Source organism: Trematomus bernacchii, unplaced genomic scaffold, assembly GCF_902827165.1.
Source record: "Trematomus bernacchii unplaced genomic scaffold, fTreBer1.1, whole genome shotgun sequence".
In the NCBI taxonomy this organism is placed as follows: domain Eukaryota; kingdom Metazoa; phylum Chordata; class Actinopteri; order Perciformes; family Nototheniidae; genus Trematomus; species Trematomus bernacchii.
Genome location: NW_022987313.1, coordinates 6183696 through 6196753, shown reverse-complemented (window position 1 = coordinate 6196753; position 13058 = coordinate 6183696). Strand labels below are relative to the sequence as shown.

Sequence of the window (13058 nt, the reverse complement as noted above, 5' to 3'; positions counted from 1 at the left end):
TTTGTCTTATACTGCTCAGTGCTTGGAGGTCATGGCCGACTTGCAGTAGCCTGTCTTTGCACGGATGGTAACAGCATCAGGGTAATCCAGGAGTCCAATCATACTGATTAGGTGATGAGCAAACACTTCACGTTCACTCTGTTTGCAGAGTGTGATTTTGTGCCACAGTAAGGCCATGGATGCTTTGTTGACATCAGGGGTGTGTGTGTGTGTGTGTGTGTGTGGAGCACACTCTGTACTCACCCTTCCCCCTCTGCGTGCGCGTGCGTGTGCGAGTCTGGCAGCGTAACATCTGTGCGTACGCGGTCGTGATTGTTGTGAAGATGGCGGAGGGGGAGACAGAGAAGGAATATGACACACGGAAAGCTATCGAGGAGCTCCGAGAGCGGTTCCAGGGTTTGACCACAGCTTTGAAAGAGAGTTCGCAGTCCCCGCTGGAAGCCTCCCTGCATTTCTGCCAGGAGTTTTGCCAGGTTAGCCCGTCCTCCTGCTGCTCATCCCGGGCAGCCTGCAGCCCCTCTGGCTTCCTGGCCGAGGATGCGCGTCTACGTTTGCTACAACAATGTAGCTAAGGAGCTAGCTGCCTATGCCTGGCATTTCAAGATGGGGAAAAAAACTCCTCCATGGTTTTCAGCCATTCTCTCAATGATGATCGTTTATGGCATGAACCTTTTTGCAAAGTCTGACAATCCATGCGACGATAAGTCACACCAACGTGTGCGCGCCGTGCATCTATTACTGGTATTTTCCAGGCCAGATAGCTAATAGCAGATGAATGTTGCTAGCTGGTATGCAGGGTCCCCCTGTCCTGTGCAGTGGTCATGCTGTGCAAAAAACGGGTAGCTACGTTAGCGAAATTTTACAGGGCCATTGCATTGAAATGCACTGAATTAAACGGTTGTGTCCCCCTTTGAAAAGACAATAAAAACGTTATAACGCTGCATGCTGTCTTAAGTTTTAGCTTGGTGTGAAAATTGGTTACTTTTTTGAAGCTGTTTAATTGTACGGAAAGATCAATGATTTTTTCCAAGGTGCTAGCCCAGGCCTTTTGCCCTAATTAATCCAGCTAACCACATCAGCGGAGATGTTTATTACAGTCGTATACCCAGCACCAGTGAAATATGTTAGATGGATGTCAATGTTACAGCAACCAATCTGCCTGCAGCTGGCTGAGACAGTGATTAAAAAGGGAAAGTGTGGCGGTGGTCACTGACTCCATTACACATCCTTCTCATTAATTTGCCCTGACCACGAACATATGATGCGATGTCTCCATTTAATTTATATAACCTTGTGAATTACTGCCATTGCACCAAAATAGTTTGGATTATTAGTGTGTTTCTATCCAACATTCAACGCCGGTAAAGAATGCAACTTTAAAGTTATTTGAGTAAAAGGGGACGAGCCTCGGGCTGCATGCTGTAGTTTTGTGCCATGATGGAGATTTATCTCGTAAGAGTAAAACTGCAGGAATAATGGAGTCATTCAGGATGAAATGGATCTGTAGAGTTTTTCTGTGTCGAAGAAATGGAGGGAGTTTTCATTGATGAAGGTTAGGCGTTATTTGAGCTGGGGTTTGGAAAAAAAAGAGGGAGGATAAAGAAGTTTTTTTTTGCTGAGCCACACATAACTGGTGCGTTGTTATTTTACGTGTCTACATCTCTGCTGGATTATGTAATCAGTAGATAATAAGAGTATACAAATGCATTTTTCGCATCCTTAAATTAATAGTTTGGAATTCGTTTTTTTTTTTTTTTTCGAAAGTTAGGTGATGGTTTTTTTTTTTAAATCAAAGCAAACTTTAAACTTTATAGTGACTTTCAATGTTTACATTAAATATAACATTGCTACCTTTTTTGAGGAATGGGATCTTTTTTCCTCACTAAACATGTTTTATTTTGATGCTGTCATGATTATCAAGTCTTTAATCTGTCTTTTACTACCATGGTTTCCTTAACTTATATTGTTGTCAAACTGGACTCACTACTTTATATGTTATTACACTTATACAACTGCCGAACTATAGAAAGTATACAAAGGGACACAAATAGTTGGGCTAACAAGTAAGCGTATAGAGCTACAACCCTAACTATGGATTTCATTATTGATTTATATACCGTTGTAAGATCTATTGGTATTAGTTAATGAGTTTGGAAAATGCAGAACATTTTGAAAATGTATGTCATAATGTCCCAGTATGAAAGGTGATATCTCCAAATGGTTTTTCTTTGCTAGGTAGTTGCAAAAACCCTAAGAATAACCATGAACAAATAATGATGAAAAAATAATGAAAAATGATTAAATTACTAATTAGATGTATTAATTGGTCCCATTTTTATTGGGTTTTTGGGATTTTATGATTTATACACATTGTGTTCGTCTTTACATTTCTTAACCCGTATTGCTATACACAGGTGTGGCAAAAACAAACAATCAATTAATCAATAGTTTGGATCTAATTGTAAGTATTCCTATGTTTGGCAGGTCCTTGTGGAACATGTCGGCCGTTGGAAAACTGATGAAGATCCTCTGCCTTTGCTGGAGGTCTACACTGTGGCCATCCTCAGCTTCGCTCAGGCAGCCTCCTGTCTCTCCTCCGAATGTGAAAACGTGCCACTCCTACTTGAAAAATTAGCACTGTGAGTAGAAACTCTTTCTGGAAATTAGAGTTTTCAATATTCTGTATTTTGTTTTATTATACCTTTCAGCATGTCATTGACCTGTAATATGTGTTAAATATTGATGAAACATAATGCTCAAATTGCATGTTGGAGAAAGCATCCTCCTTAAGTATTTCCTGTGGTATTCTAAAGTTCATGTTGCAATGTATGGGTTACAGGTTTTGGATGTGCAAATGATATCATACCTAATATTGGTTTGCTTTGCAGTTCCAATTATATAGTTTACTCTTTGTCCGGCTTCATCATTTTGAAGACAGCAATCCTGCACAGAAGTTGCACAATATTTGACAATAACCATGAAAGAAAACGCATCCAAATCCATATTTTAAAAGATCAGAAATGTGGATATAAAAAGATTAAAACACTCTGCATCAATATCCAGGGAGAAACTACTCCTCTGTTCACAAAGTGTGCTCTTGTGATAAAGGCAAAGTCCTTGAGGCGGTAAGCGGAATAGAAATTTAGGCTACCTCTTGGGGAGCTTCGACATATTTGGGATGGGCAACAGAATATACTTTGCACAAGGTGGTTAGGTGAACACTAAAAAATGAAAAGAAACAGAGGCAACAATTATACAATGCAATGATGTAACCTTTTTTGTTATTGATTATTAAGTACTGATCTTTATTTAATAACACATACACGTACACCAATATTGATCCATGTAATTAAAGTGTCTCGATGCTGTTGATTTACACCCCTCTTTGTCCTGTTTGTCATCTTTATTTTACACTGACTTTAATGCTTCACACTTGGTGCATAGTTATTCTTGTATGGCCACCCTTAATTTTTGTAAATGTGTGCACAGCCTTGACCTAAATGTGCCTTTAACAAATGACTGTGTTGGGTTTACAGGAGCTGTGCGGAGCTGCTGCTCTTACTGCCCCAGCATGTCCCTGGTGCCTTATGGGAGGAGTTTCAGTCCTCCATGAAGGTCAGCTTTCCCAGGCATTTATCTTTGCAGTGATAAGCAATGAAAAGTTGTTTAGTAATGAATTGAATGCATTAGGTTGAGCCAATCATTGAAAGCAATCAAAAAACACATTCCCTGAAAGTTTCAATCTGTTGGTTCTCTTTATAAAAACAACATCAAATGTTTAAAAGAGTTGTACAATGTTTAATAGTAATAGTAATACGGTAACCTTGTCCAAACAATTATGTTAGACTCTTTACTGTCTATCATTACATATGACTCACTCACTGAAATGTTGGTAATTATGTCTTAATATATATTATGTTGCAGTTGGCACACAGCCTTTTGTTAGAAACTGGGAGCACACAGCTTTGCCTGCTCTCAGTTCTGGCACAACAGGATGGCGTCTGGTCCAACACCACACTAAGCAGCATCATGTCCAATAAAATCCCTCAAACTGAGCAAGGTTAGATCCTACTTAGTTTAAAAATGCACCTTTCTGACTTGTGCAGCTTTAATTACACATTTATAATTGTATTGTAATATTCTGCATCTCATCTGAACTTTCTTGACTTTTGTCTTTTTTTTTAACTTTTCTTTCTTAGTACATGAATATCTTGAGTTCGAAGGTGCCGCACTTCTGAACATGAGAATAAAGCACCTAATTAAAGTGGAGAGTGTTGATAAAGCTGCTGTACTGGCTAAGATGTGCTCAGAGTATCCGGGATATGAAGGAAAAGGAAACTTCAAGCAAACCTACTTGCTTTGCATCTGCATGAAAAGAAGTCAGGAGCAGCTAATGGAGGAGGTAAACAATTACACACATTACACTCACTACATTTAAACACATTGTAGCAAATGGACAATTGGACTGAAGATGGACTTTTATTTACCAAAACTGAACTGAAATGTAGTCTAATGACCAAAACCCAGTAATCACTTATCACTTAGAATAATAACAAAATGTCCCAGCAGTGTTATCAAATATGAAAGATTAGCTGATTTATTTAGTTAATATAAATTGACTATTTTCCTGTGATCCACTATCTTATTTCTTTCTTTCCTTTAAAATAGATTGCGTCAATAGACTGTAAAGATGCTCTTGAAATGATCTGCAACTTGGAGTCAGAAGGAGATGAGAAAGGAGCTCTCTGCTTATGTTCGGCCTTTCTCAAACGACAGCTACTTCAAGGAGATGTTTATTGTGCCTGGTGAGTGTGGCTGTTTATTCCAGATAAATACCCTTACAAAATACAGTGGTCATTGAACCAATACATTACGTAATTGGTTCATCCAAACTGAAGCACTCTCTGTACAAATCATGTGCACAAAGATACTCACTGACCTTTTTGGAGCATATTTCAGAGGCTGATTGTGTGTGTTTGTAGGTCCCTGTATCTTAATACATGTTGTACTTGAGGGAAGAGAGGCATGCTGTTAATAAAGGACTTATGCTCAGCTAATTTTAAAGTAAAAACGATGCAGTAGACTTAGATTTATTGTCATCCAAATACTCAATATATGTACTTATTATTTTTTAAATAGAATAATCATAATACAGAATGAAAAGACGATTCAGCAATCCAAATAGTAAGTATCTGTTTTTAATAGTTGTGTTTCTGATGTTTTGCAGGGAACTCACACTGTTCTGGAGTAAGCTACTCATGCGTTTAGAGTCGTCAGCTGATGCATTTCTTGGTCACAGCAAAGAGATGGCTCTCCTCTGCAGAAGTGTCTGTCATATTCTGTTTCTAATCAAAGTAATTCAAAACGAGGTAAGATAAATAGTTTACGCATTTGTAGATGATAGCAGAACCATAACACATGACTATTCACAGCAAAAATTACTCATATGATACTGCACCTCAAAGAGGACTTAAAATAATAATCTTTGCATTTTTGTTGCTTTATTATTTCTATAGGTTAGTGAGGTGGGGCTTCCAGTGTGTGTGGAAATGTGCATTCAAGCTCTCAAAATGACATCCAGTGACCATAAAGATAGCAAGTCCACCATCTGCAAAACAATATCCTGCCTCTTGCCAACTGATTTGGAGGTTAAGCGTGCATGTCAGCTGACCGAGTTCCTCCTCCAGCCTACTGTTGACTCGTATTATGCTGTGGAGTCACTGTACAACGAACCTGACCAAAAGCCTGAGGAGGATGGGAGTCTGCCAGTGCCCAATTCTTTACGCTGCGAGTTACTGCTGGCCTTCAAGACACAGTGGCCTTTTGATCCAGAGTTTTGGGACTGGAAAACGCTAAAACGCAACTGCTTGGCATTAATGGGAGATGAGGCAGCTATTGTGTCATCTATAGACACACTCAATGACACAGACGAACAGGAGGTGGACAATGCACTTGGTAAACTCCCTGAATACAGAGACCTGGAGGATTTTCTGCTTACCACTACAAATGAACTTAACGAGATCACGGATGAAAGAGAAAAAAACCGAGAGGCTAAAAAGCTTCGGGAGCAGGGTTTTGTGTCAGCCCGGTTCAGAAATTGGCGAGCCTACATGCAGTATTGTGTTTTATGCGATAAGGAGTTCTTGGGTCACAGAATTGTTCGCCATGCACAGAAGCACTTCAAAGATGGAGTTTATCTTTGTCCAATTTGTGCCGACAGTTTTGAAACAAGGGAGATTCTAGAGCCACATGTAGCATCACATGTAAAGCAATCTTGCAAAGAGAGACTAGCTGCAATGAAAGCTGCTAGGAAGGTACCTCAGTCCCCTAAAAGTCCATCAAAACATTCAAAAGTAGCCACCAAGGTGAGCATGAGTCCTGTTAAAGTTGAATCTCAAATCAGCGACCAATTAGCATCTCCTGTTAAGATAGAACAAACTACATCTGACACAAACATAAGTCAAGACTGTTTCTGTCCTGTCAAAAATTGTTCCAAGGCTTTCAAGTTTTTCCGCAACCTCATGGCTCATGTCAGATCTCACAAGGACGACGACGAGGCCATGAGATTTTTAGAGATACAAAAACAGAAAGTGGTATGCCAGTACTGCAGACGGCAGTTTGTCAATGTCAGACATCTAAATGATCATTTGCAGATGCATTGTGGCAGCAAACCATACATATGCATACAGTTGGATTGCAAGGCCAACTTTAACTCAAATTCTGAGCTTCTCATGCATAGAAAAACACATCCCGAGTTTAAGGCCCAGTGCATGTTTCCTAACTGTGGCGAAGTTTTCAGCGAGGCCTACCTGTTGTACGATCACGAGGCTCAGCATTACCTTACCTACACCTGCCAAACAGACAACTGTGGCAAAATATTTTACTCCCAGTCTCAATTCTTGTCACACCAACAGAGTCATTGTACAAATGATGCAGTAAACACTCCACATGTCACACATGAAAACCCTCCTGATACTCCAAAAGTAGAACCAACACCAGAGAGCACCCTGAGCAAAGAAGATTCTGCAGTTGTCAATATTGAAAGGGTTGATACAGATATATATATGAAGGAGGACTCAAATGCAAATGCGTCTCCTTGCAGCTCACCAGACCTCGGTAAAGAACCTGTTCCTGTGAGAGTTAAACACTCTATTGAAAGCATGCTGAATTCTGCAGGATATCCTGAAATGCAAGAAGCAGATACATGCTACACTCCTCTAACAAACCCCACTCCAGCAACAGTTGATGTTGAACCAGCCCCAGAGCTTCCTCATGTGCACCGTGATATGGGAGCTGGAAGAAGTGAGATCCCACTAGGAAATCATGAACCAAGTGCAAAAGACCCTTTGGCAAGTCAACAAGGAGAGGATAATATGCAAAGCAATGAACTTCCAAAAGTGATTCCACAAATAATTTCTCCCAGTCAAATCAAGACAGAAATTCCTTGTTCACTGCAAGGATATCCTTCCAATACGCCTTCTGTATCTGCTGGCAATGAGGAGAACCTGCATAGCTGCCCACATAGTGAGTGCACAAGGGCCTACAGCACCAACAAAAGTCTGTCTAGGCATGTGAAGAAGCAACACCCTGACATATTTGAAGATTGGAAATTGGCAAAGAAATATAACAAAGTGGCCAAAATCACAGCAAAAAAGGTGTCAAATGGGCCAGCTTCACCTAATCCCTTTCAGAACCAAGGGAACAGGCCGTCAAGTCAGCCAGGAATACTATGCAACAAACCTGGGATGCAGCAAATGGATTACCCAATGGGATCTTCAACCTCACCTGCCCAATGCTATTCTGGATCAATGGAGCCTGTGCCTATCACTCCAATGGTAAACCCCACAGTTTATCCGTCATGGGAAAGCCCAAATAATCCCAGCGGAATGATGCAGTCAGACATGCCCGAGACATGGTCTTCACCCCCAGCGAACAATTGCTATCCAGAACCCTTCAACATGAATGAATACCCCCCTCGTAGCTATCATCAATGGCAGGCTGACCCTTATCAAGCAACAGCGCCTCTCCCCTCGGACAGAGGTCCTCCTATGGCAGTTATACATGGTCCCTCTATGTCACATGCTCCTTCAGTTTCAAGTTTGATGTCTCAGTATGTGTCCAGTTCTCTGATGCTTGACAATGGAGGGCAAATCCATAACAGTGGGCATCAGTATGGACTTATGCATCCAGAGGGCCGTGGAGACAGTGTAGATGGGGGAAAAAGCAATGCAAGTATGACAAGCCAGTTGGATAGCGGAAACAGTATCTCAACAATTGATAGCCTAGCTGAAGGAACTTACCACACTCCATATGCTCAGAGTGAAAACTCCTGTCCTACTCAAGGCTCCTCAGTTGATATTCCTGTGAAATGTTTAACCCCAGAGGCCCCGCTTGCATCAAAAGCAACAAATGAAATAATTAAAACAGAGAATGTCTCCACTCCTTGTTATGAACACATGGAAGACTCTGTGGATGGAATGCTCAGTTCAAACAATGTCATTCATACAGATTTCACCTATGAAGCAGACTCGCCTGGTGCTGACTGTGAGGCTCTTCTCTCAGATGAAAAGGCAGGTGACCCTGACGTGCAGAAAGGAAAACGAGGCAGGTTGAGCAAGCGAACCAAATGGCCAGCCATCATTAAGGATGGCAAAGTCATCTGCAGGAGATGCTTCAGAGAGTTCACAAGCACCAAGTCTCTCGGAGGTCACTTATCTAAACGCTCCCAGTGCAGGCCTGTAGATGAAATTGACCTAACAGCTGATCTGCCAACATCTTTTCTTGATTTTCTCAATGACCCCAATGTCGTTGATACAAATGGAGCAGCATTCAACATGTCAAATGGTGATTTCTCACAAGAATCTTCTAGCTTGACTTCTTTGACTTCACCCTTGCTGATGAAACAGGAGCCCCAACATACAAATATAATGGACTATTCAGACTCCTCCGAAAACCAGCAACAGAAGGCCGGAGAGTTGGCAAATCCACCCCTCGTTATACCTCGTCAAGAGGATCACTTGATGGAAATTTCCCATGCCTTTCAAAGGTTAGATTTGATTGAGGCTGCACAGGAAAGGAGGCGGAATGCTTTGTCATTAGAGCAAAATGTCAGTCATCGTGTTAAACCCCGTGACATTGAAAAAAGTAAAATACCAACTAAAAGTGATGACAAGCCCACTGAAAAGATCCCCAAGCCTTTTAAATGTGACCAGGATGAGTGTGAGTACTCATTTATGACCAAGGAGGCATTATTCAAACACTTAAGTAAAATGCATGATTACTCTAATGAGATGATAGAAGAACTTAAAAAGACCCCATCCAAACTGTCTCCATATCCTTGTCAGATATGCCCCAAAACATTCACGAGAACGACAGGTTTGAGAATTCACTACGAAAAAGTTCATCGATTGTCAAAGGCAGAAATGCAGAAGCTAAGGATCAGTGCTCGAAACAGGCGTGCATTTAGACTGAACAAAGATGATGTGTTAATTGGCTGTGCGACTACTGATGCCAATTCCAGTCGTTCGGGACCATCTGCAGGTGTGTTACCTAATATAAAACAGGAACCACTTGACATTGCAATTGCACCTCAAACAGACAATGAGAACAATCCACAAGCTCCTCAGAACACTTTACCAGGAGATGCCGGTAAACAGGGCTTCATTCCCGATGTATCTATTGTTGCACAACTTCCCCCACCTCAAAACTACATGACTGATATGTCGCTCTGTCAGGTGGCACCATCAGTTCATGAAAAAGCTCCAGAGCAACCTGAAGTGGCTGTTTTAAACAAGAGTCCAGATGTGAAACAGAAATGCCATTTACAGGAGAAACTCAGTCCTGTTGGCAAAGGGAAAAAGCAGCACGGACGATCAGATGCATCATCTAGCAAACTAAAAGAGCCACTGTCTAGCCCTTCTATTGCGTCTGCTTCATCCTCCCCAGAGAAACCAGGAAGCTCTAAAAGCACACCAACAAAGGATGAACACCAGAGGAAAGAGAAACATCAGAAAAGGTTGAGCCTCAAAATGTGTGATGCAGACAACCCCTTTAGTCCATATAGACCATATCGCTGTGTTCATGAAGGATGCACTGCGGCATTTACCATCCAGCAGAATTTGATTCTCCATTACAGGGCCATGCATCAGGCATCCCTACCCCAGAGTAAACCTGAACCTGACATAGAAATGGAGACTGTCGAAAATGGCCAAGAGAGCCATCATAGCATAGACAAAGACGATGAAGTTAGGTGTCAGGTGAAAAACTGTTCAAGGGTGTTCTTAGGAATCACAAGGTTAGTGCAGCATTACCTCTTACTTCACAAGTTTACTCGTGACAAAGCCACAACCATGATGGCCAGCATGAACATAGGGACTTTCAACTGTGACCGGTCTGATTGTGCTCTCCCGTTCAACTCTGTGGAAAAGTACATCGAGCACATTAAGAATTATCACAAGGAAATCGCCATCTCCGAAAGCGGCTCAGTTGATCAAACTTTCAAGTGTGAGTTTGTGGAATGTGACCGTGTTTACAGTACAAAATCAAATCTCCTCCGTCACCTGATAAAAAAGCATGCTTATGTTTATGACCCTAAAACAAGTGACGGACGACGTACTAAAGCAATGGGGCTCTTCCCAGGGCTCAACGGGAAAGAGAATGTTGAAAACAAATTCAAAGTGAAGAAGAAAAACACAAAAAAGAAAGATGGAAAGTCCATTGAACACTGGACTAGTTTTGGAAAGCCAACACTAAAATCACACGATGAGGCATCAGCCATGTGCACCAAGAAGTCTGCTCTGCAGTACCCATGCATGATAATAGGCTGCGATGCAGTGGAGCGGGCTGAAAGAAATATATTTAAGCATTACACCACTCATGGCCTCACAGAAAGATATATTGAAGACCACAGGAGCCAGTTCATTTTCTGCAAAAAATACTCACGCTCCAGATTCAAAGATTCAAGCAAATCAGAGGGTGCGTCAACCTCATCTTCTGAGGAGACGGAGCCAGATGATGGCGAAAAGCCCAGTGACCAGAAAACAGATGAGCTTGTGGATCGGCTCGGCCAAGAAGACAGCAAGCTGTCCAACGATGATAGTGCAGAATCTCAAGCTTCCACTGGGACAGATGGAGGAATGAAAAGAGGTCGTCCCAAAAAGCCTGCACATCCAACACCAGCTTGTCCGGAGAGGATGCAGACCCTTAGGAATCGTTTGACTGTTAGCAGTTCAAGAGAGAACTCAAATCCTGGTACCCCTACAGCCCAAGAACAACGTGACGATGGGGTTATGCCTGGGTCTTTCAAGCCTTTAGGACTTGAAGACTCTTTCCTTAAGTTTTTGGAAACCTCAGAGTCAACCCACTCTTCCAAACGCAAATTAAATGACAAATCTAATGCTGAACTGCCCTCCAAAAGACAACTAACTCACAGACAGAAATCTGCAATGAAAGGTAAAATTGAGTTCAGAGGCTGTGAAAAGTTAGTAGACTTCAGAAATCCTCTTAATCTCAAAGCAGTGAGCAATGTCAAGATTGTCATGGATACAACTTTTTCAGATGGTGCTGATCTGTTGCTAAAGCAGCTACAAGACATGAGGCCGATAGTCAAAATAAAAAAATGGCTTTATAGCGGATCATAGACCCAAACGTTGTTTTCAACCCAATCTCACTCAGGATTTGAGAAGTTATGCTGCAGAATGGTTTGTTTAGGCATCCGATTTCCAACTGTTAACACTAATGGTCACAGCTATATGGCCTATTTTGTACTTAATGAAAAAATGTCTTGGATGATTTTAAGTATGTATGTTAGTCATAATAACCAGGTAATCTTTAGGGCATAGATTTTAGAAACATGTTTGTATTTATGCTTAGTACTGAAGAAGTTTTTTTTCTTTTGCTAAATGGAGACTTTTAAAGAAAAACCATGTTTTTATATATCCCTATGGGATTTTAAATTCTGTTTGTATTTATTTCATCCTTTTTCAACACTAGTAGACCTATCTGTAATATTTACATGTCTTCCACAAAGTGTTCAATGAAATGTAACTGTTACTTTTTATAAATATTGACTCCAGATCTTGTTTTGAGTTTTTTTTGTCTTATATCTAAGTTGTTTACACAGTCGAGTATGTGTGTTCATTAGTCTTCCTAGGTCTATACAGTTTTTTGTATGGAAAACATAAACCATGGCCAGAATGTCATATCTCTAATAAAAAATTGTTTAGTTTTGGAAAAACGTTTAAACAATTGCGCTAAAAATAATATTTTACTAAGATATAAGTTACACATTAACTGAACTTAATTTGCTTAAGTTTATTTTATTGGGAACGACCAGAAATCTATACAATGTAATAATTGTAAATTGTAAATAAATTAGGTAAATATAAATACTATACAAAAGTGAAAAGTCCTGGCCAGTTCCTTGTTTCTATGAGACCAGTCTTATAATAATAATTAACATTTGAAAGACAAATTCAATATTAAACATGTCATAAAAATTTATTTTAAAAACTCAATAATTGTAACTTTACACTAAGTACTAACTAATACTATTACTAGCTTTACTGTTACTCATGCTACCACTATTGTATATTTTTCACAATAAGTTCTACTAGGGAGCATCATCATTATATTATTTATGAATAGGAAAATTAAAGACAGCAATAAGTTACAGCGTTAGATCTAAGCAAACAATTTACACATTTGATAACTAATAAACTAATATTTTTTTATCTATGTTAATTTTGTGTGTTGCCATCTGCTTAGGACCCATAATAAATCTTTACAACTGAAATTATTGTACCAAAGGCTGTTGATCTCAGAGAAAACTAATCTAAGTACATTTTTTTAAATCATGTATAGAAAGAAAATAATTAATTCGAATATTGTATTTGTATGTATATGTATTATGAAGTTATTGGTATCATGTGAATATGATGTTTAGGGACTGCAACAGGGGACCTGCAGAGAGTTTAAACATCCATGGCTGAGTGAGAGGCCACAACAGGGAAACCAGAGATGCTGTGAAGAGGCGGGGGTGTTCAAGAACAGCAGTGTTA

At 40.3% G+C, this 13058-nt stretch overlaps 1 protein-coding gene across 1 annotated transcript; it reads left to right on the top strand.

The window, feature by feature from the left end:
- Window positions 1-323: 323 nt before the first annotated feature.
- znf292a (zinc finger protein 292a) lies at window positions 324-12068 on the top strand. Its single transcript, XM_034149955.1, has 8 exons — window positions 324-473; window positions 2485-2639; window positions 3537-3615; window positions 3925-4060; window positions 4200-4402; window positions 4669-4805; window positions 5228-5369; window positions 5517-12068. Exons 1-8 carry the CDS (start codon window positions 324-326, stop codon window positions 11637-11639), a joined length of 7125 nt encoding a protein of 2374 aa, XP_034005846.1. The 3' UTR covers window positions 11640-12068.
- Window positions 12069-13058: the final 990 nt, after the last annotated feature.

Bases quoted from the DNA above. Each gene is read 5' to 3' on its own strand.
- znf292a (XM_034149955.1), top strand. From the start codon at position 324: ATGGCGGAGGGGGAGACAGAGAAGGAATATGACACACGGAAAGCTATC. The intron at 4,061-4,199 runs GTTAGATCCTAC...TTTCTTTCTTAG, and splicing joins AATCCCTCAAACTGAGCAAG to TACATGAATATCTTGAGTTC. The intron at 5,370-5,516 runs GTAAGATAAATA...TTATTTCTATAG, and splicing joins TCAAAGTAATTCAAAACGAG to GTTAGTGAGGTGGGGCTTCC.